At 39.9% G+C, this 15069-nt stretch overlaps 1 protein-coding gene and 1 long non-coding RNA gene across 4 annotated transcripts in view; one reads left to right on the top strand and one right to left on the bottom strand.

Annotated features, from left to right (window-relative positions):
• The window catches only part of LOC105549568, a 280683-nt gene that overhangs the window by 5755 nt on the left and 259859 nt on the right, over nt 1-15069 (bottom strand). Inside the window, exons 4-5 of one of the 2 annotated variants that reach the window (XR_001007563.1) lie at nt 1637-1784; nt 1185-1340 (exon numbers count right to left, since the gene is read on the bottom strand). The exons of the other annotated variant lie outside the window; for it this stretch is intronic. This is a non-coding gene — a long non-coding RNA (uncharacterized LOC105549568). The remainder of the gene's footprint in view (nt 1-1184; nt 1341-1636; nt 1785-15069) is intronic. 2 annotated transcript variants of the gene reach the window in all.
• ZFPM2 (zinc finger protein, FOG family member 2) overlaps nt 1-15069 on the top strand; it is a 414398-nt gene that overhangs the window by 385978 nt on the left and 13351 nt on the right. For both annotated transcript variants that reach the window (XM_011994180.1, XM_011994181.1), the window contains one exon: nt 2904-3110. In XM_011994180.1, the coding sequence (XP_011849570.1) occupies nt 2904-3110 (207 nt within the window). The remainder of the gene's footprint in view (nt 1-2903; nt 3111-15069) is intronic.

Below are 15069 nucleotides of genomic sequence, written 5' to 3'. Positions count from 1 at the left end.
CTAAAAATACAAAAAATTAGCTGGGCGTGGTGGCGGGCGCCTGTAGTCCCAGCTACTTGGGAGGCTGAGGCAGGAGAATGGCGTGAACCAGGGAGGCGGAGCTTGCAGTGAGCCGAGATCGCACCACTGCACTCCAGCCTGGATGACAGAGGGAGACCCCATCTCAAAAAAAAAAAAAAAAAAAAATTAGCCAAGAGTGATGATCACACCTGTAGTCCCAACTACTCACTGGGGTGACTTTTCTGTAATTCTAAACCTTCACACATGCTCATTTATAGGGCAATAATGATGTACCTGCCTCGTCCTGCCTACACATGTTTTTGCTGTTTTACCTCTATTTGTTCTTCATGAGCTAATAAAAACATCACCTTTGATAGCTTGCCTAACTTCTCCAAGAAGGGGCAGTTACTCACTCCTGTCACATTCTCTTTAGCATTAGGGGATGACACCCTTAATGTGGTATTGTAATATATTTGCATATATGTGTGTATTCTAATTGTAGAGCTGCATGTGAAGCCATAGCTCCCAGCCTAGCACGCAGCAGAGATTTCAATGAATAGCTGATTAGTGAATGATTTGAAAGATTAAATCCAAAGATAACTTTCTCGTCAAGTCCAACAGTACATTTTCAGTCTAATTTAGCCTTTTAGAATGATACGCTCTGACTAAACCATCAAATGAGATAAAGTGATAAAGATAATAAAATTTGAAACATTATTAGGTACATCTGAAAACACAAATATATATTACAACTGCCGAGTCATTTAATGATGCATACAAATGATTTTTTTGTTCACTTTTATTTGAAGTTAGTATTTTTGAATTCAATTTTACTTAATTTATTAAATCTTTTGGTTCAAAATTTGAGAATAAATACTCTTGAGTCGTCCTACCCTATAGCTTACCACAGTGATAAAGATTATTTGTGGCTGGGCATCTTCTCTAAAACCTCAATTTCTCTTGGGCACCTGAGTCCAGTTCTTTCCTTACTTTTGTGAAAGGTACACATAGCTGGATTTAACCAATAATGTAAAGTTAATGACTGAAGTCTAGCGACTCTGAAAGACCATATGAACTAAACCTGAGTTGTGGTTTCTTGCTGTGTCTTCCCTATCTCTTCATTACACAGCCTCAATAAACTGTAGTTCAGTGGAAAGATAAGGTGCAAATGATTAAATGATTACCTTGTCTACAGTTGCAAGTAGTTTGGATCTGAATGCCCATAAGGGAAGGAAGACATAAAAGCTAATCGCAGAAGCCTTCTATGGGGAAGAACAGCAGAAATACCACCACTCACACTTTCATCGCTCCTCTGATTTCGACATGATACGGTTTAGCTTCTATTATTTGAAAAGAAGTAAATCAAAGCAAAATAAATCTGTTTTATTCAACTGTGGTAAACTTGTATGCTTTCAGATACATTCGTGTCAAAGTGAAAAAAAAGTTGTTTTCTAGCATTTTAGTATATTTGTTACTTTGAAACTTTCACACAAATTTGGGGTCTGTAGTCTTAGCTTTATTTTTTAACAGTGTATTTGTTTTGTTACTTTGAAACTTTCACACAAATTTGGGGTCTGTAGTCTTAGCTTTATTTTTTAACAATCATATACTCTCACAGATGGTTTTGTTTCCTTACCTTTAAAACTTAATCAGCTGGCTTAATTAATTGCCCAACGTTTCTCTAAAACAATGTTCTGATTCTTCTGGGCAACTCTGCCACATCATATGCTGTTGTTATCTTTTCCACCAGAGTTTTACCACAAGTTGTTTAAAAACCATCAGCTCTAAGGGTAGAAAAAATGAAGTGCAGTTGAAAAGACAGTTATGTTGAAAGATAAACAGAGCAATATGTCTTATCAAAATGGGTACAAGTTTTGGCTGCTTAATGAGTGCAACACACAGCCTTCCAATCTATATACAATGGAAAAAAAAAGAGCTTTATAACATATCAAGTATGCTACATTATTTCAGGCATAACTGTATAGGATACATATCTAGGCCTGAGAGTGTAGATAACAAAATATAAGTGCTTTGCCTGTCTAAACATGTAAAATAAATGAGCATTTGCTATCACATCCCAATACATTAGATGTACTTGCATAGTTAATTTTTCTTTTTAATGCAAAACATGTGATTGTTGAAGTGCAGTGCCAGAGTATATCTTAGTGTTTGAGGAGACATTTCTTTTCATTTAAACAAATCTTTATTTAAATGAGCCTTTTTGAAAAGGATTTTTGGCATATCTTCATTTCAGGAAGTTCAATCAGGGTAAATGGAGACGAAGAAGCTACATTATACATAATATTATATAAGTAAAGATCATTCAGCCAAAAAAAAAGGCAGCAGACATAGCAGAGTATAACTACCTGAATTTCACTTTAATTTTCTAGATTTTAGGAGTTTTTGTTTACTTGTTCTGTAGTTTGGGCATTGGTATTGATATGATGGAAATATTTCATGGGGGGAAGAGAAGGAGAGAGATAAATAACTTCTTACTTTCATAAAATACAGAAAGAATAACTTCAAATGCTCACAGGAAATAAATTTCAGCAGTTGGTCCTTACCATGCTGGTTTTTAGGTACTATCCCAATGTACTGGTAAGGTTACTGATTCAGGCAAGCCCCAAAGAGCAAACAATTGACAAAAATCTGTACAAATTATGTTTATGCTGTACTTGATTCTTAGTCTCCTCCTGCTTCTGGTCACTAAACAGTTCATTTAATGCAAAGAGTACAATTTTCCACACGGGAGGCAAAAGGAGCACAACTGTTGCCTTGATCAAACACTCCACAGTAGGAACCGGTGTGAAAAACATGAGAAGGTGCTGTGGACATCAAGCTAGTGTACAACAGACTCAAGCATCCTATGTCAATATTATCTTTTTCTTTTTTCTTCTTAATAGGGGGTCAGCTTTGGTGTACAACTACGAAGGCCATCTCTGAGGGTGAAGAGCTAATTGCCTTTGTGGTGGATTTTGACTCAAGGCTACAAGCTGCCAGTCAGCTGACTCTCACAGAAGGGATGTACCCTGCACGCCTGCTGGACTCAATTCAGCTGCTTCCTCAGCAAGCTGCCATGGCTTCTATTTTGCCCACAGCTATTGTCAATAGTAAGTGCTCAGTGCTGTGTAGCCCAGCTTTAGAGGTGATGGGAATTTATGGGAGAAAAAAAATGTCTACTGACAAGAAACCAGGAACAGACCTTTTTCCTTCAGTGTTGTGGTTTCATTTTATGTTCGTGTGTGTGTGTGTGTGTGTGTGTGTGTGTTTGTGTGTGTTTGTGTGTGTGTGTGGTCAATTTTCCTGGGAGTATAGAAAGAACCCTTAACTCCAACCATTTCAAGTCAGATTCCTGAATGTCACACACACACACAAAGCTGATATTCTACATGAGTTGAATAATATTCAAGGCTACTTAGCTATGAGAAGGCGAGCACCTTTCATTAACGCTTCTATATTAGAAAAAATTTGGTATTCTTCAAGGGCCATAGACTTAAAAACTTGAAGAAACAGAATACAAAATCAAAGTTTGATTAGATATAGTAACAAAAAGGAAGTGTATCCTGGATAAATCAAGACGTGCTAATGCAAAAAGGTAAATAAATAAATAAATAAATAAAGAGAAATGCATGATAAGCTTAGAAAACTTTATATGGAGAATTTTTAAATAAGCCCTGGCAAATTTACCTTTGTGATTTTATTTTGTAAAAAAGAAATTGAACTTAGTTTGTATTTTTGTGTCACAGAATGACACTTCATATGACAGAAAATCAGTGGTCTGGGGTCCCAAAATCTGTGTTCTAGACAGATCTGCTTTTATCTAGCTCTATGAGAAAACATGAGTAGCAGATACATCTTAAGAGGAGAATAGATTCTGAAGTTAGTAGGTAAGCAAAAAATTGCATCTACTCAAAAATATACTTTAAAATCTCTGAGACCCTGAATGAGGCAGAAAAGAAATCCAGAGAGGCAATGATGTCTTGATATTAAAATATAAAATATTCAACTGTAATTAGTTTCTTGCTGTAATAATCATCCTTTAAAGAAATTATCAGATGAGTCTGAAATTACTGTGCATTCAATCAATGATATAGTACTTCCATCTAAGCTAGTATTATTGGATTTCCTGAAGGTAAATGTGCCTATTTTCTTTCCTGGATCTTTACTTTGATTCTGATAGTGAGGAACTGGAAATAACATGGGCCCAACCTGAATCTGAGGCAAAAGGATTTTATTGCCAAAGACTCTAGGAGTATCTGATGTTATTGGGAAGCTCCAATGTATTTAATTCTAATTATAGTGGAAAGTGTAGTCTATTTGCTTTCTGTAGCAAGACAACTATTTATGTCAAATAATTTAGCATAGATGCAGAGAGCTTTTGCTTTCATTCTGGAATTAGTGAGTTAAATTCATCCTGCCTAAATGGACCCTTTACTAAACTGTGTAGCCTCATGAATAGTGTAAATGAAATTTACTTGGAAGGGAGGGGTTAAATAATAAACAGTAATAGTATATAATTTTTACATTAAATGTTAATTTGAAATTATACTTGCTACCCTTACTTCCCCTTCACTAGAATTTGATCATTAGTTTTTCTCCTCATCGCCTTTAATGTGATCTCCCTGAGCCATCTCCTTCACTACTGTGGGCTCCACCAACAACCATAAATAACAGTTCACAAATTATAAGTTCAGCCATTTCTGCTGAGTTTTAGGCCTCCATTGCCATTTATCCCATGTTCTTCTGTATTTCTTACAGCAGTATCAGATTCCACATGTCTAACGTGAACATGTGCCACTGTTTGCCTGGCTTAGTCCCATTGTACATTTTTATCTGGCATCCCTCTGGATGGTGACCCCTTTCTCTACGAAAGTCCTGAGTTTGCACAATACAAGGTCAGATTTGGTCACCCTATACATGCCCTAGCCTGAAGACATCACCCCTCCATCCTCTGTTCCCTGTGTAGATGAATGAAACCATTCCTGACACAGAAGCTTGGAAGCAAAGCAAAGCCGTATTCATCCGTTCTAGAATCTAGTCACCAAGCATTGTTCATGACTTCTAGTCAGTTCTACTTCCTCAGCATAATTCTTCCTCTCTGCCACCCTTGCCATGGAGGCATTATGGAAGAGTGATAAAGACCAGATGTATGGTTATCATAATTTAATGAGTCGAAATCATTTGTTTTGTTTAAACTACTTACCAATTCAGCTCAGTCTAGTCCTTTTTGGGTTCATTCATAGGCTAGGCTGAGAATTAGGATGATGATAAATATGATAGATGTTTTGATTATTACTGGAAGGTTTGTTGTTTGGAGGGCTCATGGTAGGGATAGTAGTAGAGCGATCTCCAGGTCGAATAGTAGAAAAGTGATGGCGATCAGGAAAAATTTTATTGAGAATGGGATACGAGCGGGATTTAGGGGATCAAATCCACATTCGTAAGGGTTAGTTTTTTCTGCATAGGAGTTGAGTTGGGGTAATCAGAATATGATAATTATTAGTAGTGAGGTCAAAAGGGTGTTGATTGTTAAGGCTAGTACTAGGTTGATTACTCTTTTTTGAATGCTGTCAAAGCTGATTGATTGGAAGTCAATTGTACTAGTTATACTAAAAGAGTAGGATCCTCATCAATAGATAGAAATGTAGAGGAACAGTCAGACAACATCTACGAAGTGTCAGTATCAGGCAGCGGCTTCAAAGCCGAAATGGTGGTTTGATGTGAAGTGGTATAATAGTTGGCGAATGAGGCAAATAAGAAGAAATGTAGATCCAATGATGACGTGAAGTCCGTGGAAGCCTGTGGCGACGAAAAATGTTGAACCGTAAATACCGTCGGAGATAGTGAAAGGTGCTTCAAAGTATTCTGAGATTTGTAGTAAGGTGAAGTAGATGCCCAGTAGAATTGTGATAAGTAAGGCTTGGATTGTTTGTTTTCGGTTATTGTTTATGAGGCTATGGTGGGCTCAGGTGATTGTAATTCCTGATGCGAGTAGTACAGAGGTGTTTAGAAGAGGTACTTCTAGGGGATTTAAAGGGGTAATGCCTGTTGGTGGTCAGTAGCCCCCTAAGTGGGGTGTTGGAGCAAGGCTCGAGTGGTAAAACGCTCAGAAGAAGCTGGTGAAGAAGAAGACTTCTGAGATGATGAATAATGTTATTCCATATCGAAGGCTTTTTTGGACAGGTACTGTATGGTGGCCTTGATAAGTGCTCTCTCGTACAATATCGCGTCATCATTGATTGGTATAGGGTTAGTACATTGGTTAGTAGGCCTAGTGTCAGTAGGGTAATGGAGTAAAAGTGAAATCATATAACTAAGCCAGATGTTAATAGGAGAGCTGATAGGGCTCCTGTTAATGGTCAGGGGCTAGGTTTAACTATGTGATAAGCATGGAGTTGGTGGGTCATTAGGTATTGTTGTGTAAGTAAAGGCTGACTAAGAGTGTAAAGACGTAGGCCTGAATTAGAACGACTGCAATTTCTAGAATGGTTAGTAGTGTTAGGAGTATAGAAGTTAGTAAGGCAGCGGGGAAGCTAATGGTTGATAATACTAGTGCAGCGCTTCCAATCAGATGCATTAGTAGGTGACCAGCTGTGATATTAGCGGTTAGTCGTACAGCTAGGGCTACTGGTTGGATAAGTAGACTAATAGTTTCGATTATTACTAGTATGGGAATGAGTGGTGTGGGTGTACCTTGTGTAGAAGATGGGCTAGGGAATTTTTGGTTTTAAAGCGAAGGCCCACAATCACTGTGCCTGCTCATAGGGGGATTGCTATAGCCAGGTTTATAGAAAGTTGGGTGGTTGGCGTAAATGAGTGGGGTAGGAGTCCTAGGAGGTTGGTTATGGTAATAAAGGTGATTAGGGATATTAGTATAAGAGCTCAGGATTGCCCTTTAGTATTGTGAGTTACTATTATTTGCTTTAGAGTGAGTTGAGTCAGGCTTTGTTGAATAGTGATTAGTTGGTTGTTAATGAGGCGTTTGGAGGTTGGAATTAGCAGTGTAGGAAATAGGATAATGGGAATTGTGGCGGATTGGCTGAGGATTATTGGGGTTGAGAACGGGGTAAATAGATTTTCGTTCATTTTAGTTGTCAGTGATTATTGTGGATTTGTAGGCTATGGTTTTTTTGTAAGGGGGGTTGATAGTAATTTGTGTTTAGCAGTTTTAATTGTATAATAAGATATAGTGTAGGGAGCATCGTCATGATAGTAGTGAATCATGTAGATGTATCTAATTGGGGCATTTCACCGTAGAGGGTATGTTCCTCAATCTTTAACTTAAAAGGTTAATGCTAGGATAGCTGTACAGCGGGTCTGTAAAGTATTTTTAAGGGCTTATGGCGGGGGGGGTTATAGGGTAAATACAGGTCCTATTTCGAAGATTTTTAGTGGGATAAGTTCTGCGACGATTGGTATGAAGCTGTGGTTTGCACCACAGATTTCTGAGCATTGTCCATAGTAGACGCCTGGTCGTGTGGCGGTGAATATAGTTTGGTTTAAGCGTCCAGGCACTGCATCTGTTTTTAGGCCTAGTGTAGGGATAGTTCATGAATGTAAGACATCTTGGGATGTGATTATTATACGGACGGGGGCTTCAATTGGGAGGACTACTCGATTGTCAACTTCTAGAAGTCGAAGGTCACCTGGGTTTAAGAATAGTGGGGGTAGTATATAAGAGTTAAAGATTAAGCCTCCGTAGTCTGTGTACTCGTAGGTTCAGTATCACTGGTGTCCGATTGATTTAATAGTAAAGGAGGGGTTGTTGATTTCGTCTGTTAGATACAGGATGCGCAGGGATGGAAGGGCGATTAGGACTAAGATAATTGCGGGTAAAATAGTCCAGATGGTTTCTATTTCTTGGGCATCTGTGATGTTGGTGTTGGTAAGTTTTGTTGTGAGTATTGAGGATAGGGCGTATAAGACTAGAAAGCTAATTAAAGATATAGCTATAAAAGCATGGTCGTGAAAAGTGATTAGTTCTTCTATGACAGGGGATGTGGCGTCTTGTAGGCCTAGCTGAACTGGGTGAGCCATATAAGATACATAGGGCTTAACCTATAATTTAGCTTTGACAAAGCTATGAAATAATTTTTCTAATACCTTATTGAAAAAGTTATAGGGGCTATAAGATTGGCTTGAAACCAGTTTTAGGGGGTTCGACTCTCTCCTTTTTCGTTTAGTTTAATATAGGTTGGTTCTTCAAATGTGTGGTGGGGTGGAGGACAGCCATTTAATCACTCTAGGCTAGTAGAGGGTTGTTCGATTAGTAGTACTTTGCGTTTTGAGGCAAAGGCTTCTCAGATTATATAAATTATTAAGATTACTGCTACTAGTGAGTAAAGGAGCCTATAGATGATAGGGTGTTTCATGTGGTATAGGCATCAGGGTAATCAGAGTAGCGTCGGGGTATCCCGGATAGGCCAAGGAAGTGTTGTGGAAAAAAGGTTAAATTTACACCTACAAATATAATAATAAAATGGGCTTTGGCATAAGTCTGGTCTAATGTGTAGCCTGAAAATAGAGGGAATCAATGAATAAAGCCTCCTATAATGGCGAAGACAGCTCCTATTGATAAAACATAGTGAAAGTGGGCGACAACGTAGTATGTATCGTGTAATACGATATCTAGAGATGAGTTTGCTAAGATAATGCCGGTTAGGCCTCCTACGGTAAATAGAAAAATAAAGCCTAGGGCTCAAAGTATTGCAGGGGATCATTTAATATTGCCCCCGTGGAGTGTGGCAAGTCAGCTGAAAACTTTAACACCAGTAGGGATTGCAATAATTATAGTGGCAGAAGTGAAATAGGCCCATGTATCTACATCTATACCAACTGTAAACATGTGATGAGCTCATACAATAAAACCTAGAAATCCAATTGATATCATAGCCCAGACTATACCCATGTACCCAAATGGCTCTTTTTTCCCAGAGTAGTGAGTTACATTATGGGAAATTACCCCAAATCCAGGAAGAATAAGGATATAGACTTCGGGGTGGCCGAAGAATCAAAATAAGTGTTGGTATAGGATAGGGTCTCCTCCTCCAGCAGGATCAAAGAAAGTAGTGTTGAGGTTACGATCTGTTAGTAGTATGGTGATGCCGGCAGCTAGAACTGGTAGTGAGAGGAGTAGGAGGATTGCTGTGATTAAGATTGATCAGACAAACAAGGGAGTTTGATACTGGGATATTGCTGGAGGTTTTATGTTAATGATGGTGGTGATGAAGTTGATGGCTCCTAAGATAGAGGAAATGCCTGCTAGGTGAAGAGAGAAGATGATTAAGTCCACGGAGGCCCTGGATGAGAGAAGTTTCCTGCCAAAGGAGGATAGACTGTTCAACCTGTTCCGGCACCGGCTTCTACTATGGCTGATGCCATTAGTAGTAGGAAAGAGGGGGGAAGGAGTCAGAAGCTTATATTGTTTAGACGGGGGAATGCCATATCAGGAGCGCCAATTATTAGGGGCACTAGTCAGTTCCCGAAGCCTCCGATTATAATGGGTATGACTATGAAGAAGATTATAATGAACACATGAGCTGTTACAATAACGTTGTAGATATGGTCATTGCCTAGCAGATTGCCGGGTTGACCTAGTTCAGCTCGAATGAGAAGGCTTAGGGCTGTGCCTATAACTCCGGCCCATGCACCAAATAGTAGGTATAGGGTTCCAATGTCTTTATGATTTGTTGAAAATAGTCAACGATTGATGAGCATAGGTAGGAATAGAAAGGAGGGAAGGTAAAATGGCTGAGTAGGCATTAGGCTGTGAACCTAAAGACAGAGGTCTAACCCTCTTTTTACCAGCCCTGAGGTGATTTTCACATTGGATTGCAAGTTCAAAGGAGCAGTTTTAAGTTTCTGCCGGGGCTTCTCCCGCCTTTTTTCCCTGCGGCGGGAGAAGTGGATCAAAGCCAGTTGGTTAGGGTGTTTAGCTGTTAACTAAGTTTTTATGGGTTTAAGTCCCATTGATCTAGTGAGGGCTTAGCTTAATTAAAGTGATTGATTTGCGTTCAATTGATGCAGAGCAGGCATTTGCAGTCCTTATGTATTTCAGAAATTAAGTAATTTTACTTGCTAAGGGCTTTGAAGGTCCTTGGTCTTGCTTAACCTAAATTTCTAGGGGATAGACAGGATTAGAGGGGAGATTGGTAGTAAGAGGGTGGAGGTAATAATGAGTGGGGAAATAAGGAGTGTGGGTTTTGTGTTTTCGAATTGCCATATTATTTTTGTGTTGTTGGATGTGGGAAATAGTGTTAGGGAGATAGTGTAGATTAGGCGTATGTAGAAGTATAGGTTGAGTAGGGTTATGATAATTATGATGGAGGGGATGACAAAGTTATTGTTTATTGTGAGTTCTTGAATGGTGATTCACTTGGGTAGGAAGCCGGTTAGCGGGGGTAAGCCTCCTAGGGATAGGAGGGTAGATGTTATTAGTGGTACTAGACAGGTTGATTTGTTTCAGGTGTGAGATAGCATGAGAGTTGTGGTATTTGAGTTTAGGTTGAGGGTTAAGAATATGGTGGTTGTTAGGGTGATGTATATAGTTAAGTAGAGAATTGTGATAGTTGGGTTATATGTTAGTGTTATTGTTATTCAGCCCATGTGAGTGATTGAAGAGTATCCTAGAATCTTGCGTAATTGTGGTTGGTCGAGGCCTCCTCAACTGCCTACTATAATGGATAGAGTGGAGAGAGTTAGAAGGATATGTGTGTTAATTGATATGTGGATTTGGTATATGATTGAGATGGGGGCCAGTTTTTGTCATGTGAGGAGGAGTAGGCCAGAGGTTAGGGGTGTTCCTTGGGTGACTTCTGGAATTCAAAAGTGGAATGGAGCTATTCCTAGTTTTATGGCAAGGGCGGTTGTTATTATTAGGGATGAGAGTTAATTGGTGTGACTTGTTATTGTTCAGTATCCTGATAGTAGGTTGTTGGAAACAATTGCTATTTTGAGGATTATGGATGCGGTAGATTGTACTAGGAAATATTTAGTAGCGGCTTCTGTGGAGCGGGGGTTTGTTTTTTTTATTAGAATTGGAGTAAAGGCTAACATGTTTATTTCTAGACCTGCTCAGGCTAGGAATCAGTGTGAGCTTAGTGTTGTAATGAGTGTGCCTGTGATTACCGTGGTGTAGATAATAAGTTGAGCTAGTGGGTTGATTAGTACGGGAAGGGTGTGACCAACATTTTCGGGGTATGGGCCCGATAGCTTATTTAGCTGACCTTACTCTAGGATAGGGTGTGAGCGGTAGCACGGAGAAGTTTGGGTTCTTAGGGGTAGGTTCGATGCCTGCAGTCCTAGAAATAAGAGGGTTGGGGCCTCTATTATTTACTCTATCAAAGTAACTCTTTTGTCAGACATATTTCTAGGTTTGAGGGGGGATGCTGGAGGTTACGATGGGCATTGAGGTATTTCATATGAGGAGTGCTAGTGTAAGTGGGAGAAAGTTTTTTTATAATAAGTGTATAAGTTGATCGTAACGGAATCGGGGTTATGCTGCTCGGACTCATAGAAATAAGGAAGTTAGGAGGAGTGTTTTAATGGTAAAGCATGTTGTGAATAGTTCTGGTGAATGGATGGGGTAGAGTGTGCCCAGGAAAATTGTGGTTGTTAGGGCATTTATTATGATAATGTTTATGTATTTGGCCATGAAGAATAGAGCGAATGGACCTGTGGAGTATTCAATGTTAAAGCCTGATACTAGTTCTGATTCGCCTTCTATGAGATCAAAGGGGCTTCGATTTGTTTCTGCTAGTGTGGAGGTAAATCATATTATGGCTAGTGGTCATGATGGCAGGAGAAGTCAGAGGTGTTCTTGTGTTGTAATGAGTATGTTGAGGTTGAATGAGCCACTTATTAGCAAAACTGATAGTAGAATGATGGCGAGGGTGACCTCGTATGAGATCATTTGGGCGACGGCTCGTAGGGCTCCGATTAGAGCGTAGTTTGAATTTGATGCTCATCCGGATGATAGGATGGAGTAGACAGTTAGACTGGACGTGGCTAGGATAAATAGGAGTCCTAGGTTGAAGTTAATTAGGGGGTTGGGCATGGGGAGGGGGGTTCATAGGAGGAGGGCAATGGAGAAAGCTAGAGTGGGTGCGGTAATATAGAGAGCAGTGGTGGATGTTGAAGGTTTTAGAGGTTCTTTGGCGAAGAGTTCTATTGCATCAGCGAAGGGTTGTAGTAGTCCGTAGGGACCTACAACGTTGGGCCCCTTACGTAGTTGTATTTAGCCTAGTAACTTTCGTTCAACGAGTGTAAAGAACGCCATGGCGGCTAGCGTAGGTATAATGAGGAGTAGAAGGTTTATTGTGGTCATGATGTTAAGAAGAGGAGTTGAACCTCTGATTGTAAAGTTTTAACTTTTATGCAATTGCCAGGCTCTGCCATCTTAACAAACCCTGGTCTTGGGTAGGGTGTAGTGATATTTTACTAAATTGAGATTAGGTCATTTATGCAATGAAGGCGCTTGTGTGAAGTGGGCCTTATTTCTCTTGTCCTTTCGTACAGGGAGAAATGTAGAATAGATAGAAACCGACCTGGATTGCTCCGGTCTGAACTCAGATCACGTAGGACTTTAATCGTTGAACAAACGAACCCTTGATAGCTGCTGCACCATTAGGATGTCCTGATCCAACATCGAGGTCGTAAACTCTATTGTCGACATGGACTCTAGAATAGAATTGCGCTGTTATCCCTAGGGTAACTTGTTCCGCTGATCAAATTATTGGATCAATTGTAAATGTTAGTTCGCTTTGGCTTGTGTGGTCTCGGCATGGATTATTCGGAGGTTTGGTTGTGCTCCGAGGTCACCCCAACCAAAATTTTTAATGCAGGTGTAGAGATTTAAAAATCCGTAGGTCTGTATGATTCCTGGTTGCATTAATAAATTAAAGCTCCATAGGGTCTTCTCGTCTTATTATTATATATCCACCTCTTCACGGACAGGTCAATTTCACTGGTTGAAAGTAAGAGACAGTTAAACCCTCGTGTTGCCATTCATGCGAGTCCCTATTTAAAGAACAAGTGATTATGCTACCTTTGCACGGTCAGGGTACCACGGCTGTTAAACGTGTGTCACTGGGCAGGCAGTGCCTCTAATACTAGTAATGCTAGAGGTGATGTTTTTGGTAAACAGGCGGGGGTTAAGTTTCCCGAGTTCCTTTTACTTTTTTTAACCTTTCCTTGAAAGCATGCCTGTGTTGGGTTAACAGTGAAAGTAGTATGGGCTTGTTTATGTTTATCAATACTAGGCTGTTAAATATGGGTGAGGCTTTTGGTCTGATTTAGGCTTATGAGGTGGAGAAAGTATTCATGTTACTTATACTAGCATTATTACTTCTATAGGGTGATAGATTAATCCAATGTAGTGTGAGGAGTTCAGTTATGTGTTTGGGGTTTTTTGGATAGTTGATGTTGAGCTTGAACGCTTTCTTAATTGATGGCTGCTTTTAGGCCAACTATGGTAATTGGGGTTTTTACTCTCTATATAAGGTTTTTTCCTACTGTCTAAAGAGCTGTCCCTCTTTAGACTAACAATTAAGTTTACAGGAGGATTAAGTGGTTCTATAGGTAAACTTAAGGTTGAACTAAGATTCTATCTTGGATAACCAGCTATCACCAGGCTCGGTAGGCTTGTCACCTCTACCCAGAAATCTTCCCACTATTTTGCCACATAGACGGGTGTGCTCTTTTAGCTGTTTTTGGGTAGCTCGTCTGGTTTCGGGGAATTTGGCTTTAGTTCTCTTTGTGAAATTATTTCTAGCTAATTCATTATGCGAAAGGTACAGGGGTTAATCCTTGCTATTTTGTGCTTGGGTGGTTTTCTATCTTTCCCTTACGGTACTGTATCTATAGCGTCAGGTTAAAATTTCTATCGCCTATACTTTATGTAGGTGAATGGTTTGGTATATGTTGGTTTGGTGTTAGTGTTGATTGTGCTTAGAGCTAGTGTTAGCTCAAGGTAGTCAAGCGGTGTTGAGATTTTCTGGGTGTAAGCCAGATGCTTTATGTTAAGCTATACCTTGATTTATCCAAGTGCACCTTCCAGTACACTTACCGTGTTATGACTTATCCCCTCTATATAAATATTAGGGTGTTTAGTTAAGATGTTCCTTAAATATATTTGAGGGGAGTGACAGGCGGTGTGTGCGTGCTTTATGGCCTAGTTCAATTAAGCACTCTATTCTTAATTTACTGCTAAATCCTCCTTGGACTCTTAGGTTTCATAAGAGTTATCGTGGGGTTTTCTGAGGTAGAAAATGTAGCCCATTTTTTACCATCTCATAGGTTACACCTTGACCTAATGTTTTTGTGGGGAGGGCATTTGCGCTCACTTCGTAACCTTCATCAGGGTTTGCTGAAGGTGGCGGTATATAGACTGAGCAAGAGAGGGTGGGGTGGATCGGGGTTTATCGATTATAGAACAGGCTCCTCTATGGGGATGTGAAGCACTGCCAAGTCCTTTGAGTTTTAAGCTGTTGCTTGTAGTATTCTGGCGAGTAGTTTTGTTGTTTTAACTATTGAGGTTTAGGGCTAAGCATAGTGGGGTATCTAATCCCAGTTTGGGCCTTGACTATGGTGTGTTCAGAAATTTTAAAGCCACTTTCGTAGTTTATTTTACATCAGCTAGGGTTTTACGGTTTAGATGGAGTTTAGCTTTATTGTATCAGATCTAAAACACTCTCTACGCCGATCTCTGTTGGCTAGGGTTAATCGTGTGACCGCGGTGGCTGGCACGAAATTAACCAACCCTTATTGTAGCATAGCTTAGTTAAACTTTCGTTTATTGCTAAAGATTTGTCACTGCTGTCTCCCGTGGGGGTGTGGCTAGGCAAAGTTTTTTGAGCTGCGTGTGCGTGCTTGATACTTGCTCCTCTTGGTCATAGTGATTTGTAGGGCGTCTTCACCGGGGCGGGGATGCTTGCATGTGTAATCTTGCTAAGAGCCAATAGAAAGGCCAGGACCAAACCTATTTGTTTATGGGGTGTGCAAGCCCATCTAGGCATTTTCAGTGTCTTGCTTTAGGTAGGTTTAAGCTACATAAACGAGTAAATGGGTATG

This window comes from Mandrillus leucophaeus, unplaced genomic scaffold (genome assembly GCF_000951045.1).
Source record: "Mandrillus leucophaeus isolate KB7577 unplaced genomic scaffold, Mleu.le_1.0 Scaffold444, whole genome shotgun sequence".
Classification (NCBI taxonomy): domain Eukaryota; kingdom Metazoa; phylum Chordata; class Mammalia; order Primates; family Cercopithecidae; genus Mandrillus; species Mandrillus leucophaeus.
This window is presented reverse-complemented; position numbering and strand designations above follow the sequence as displayed.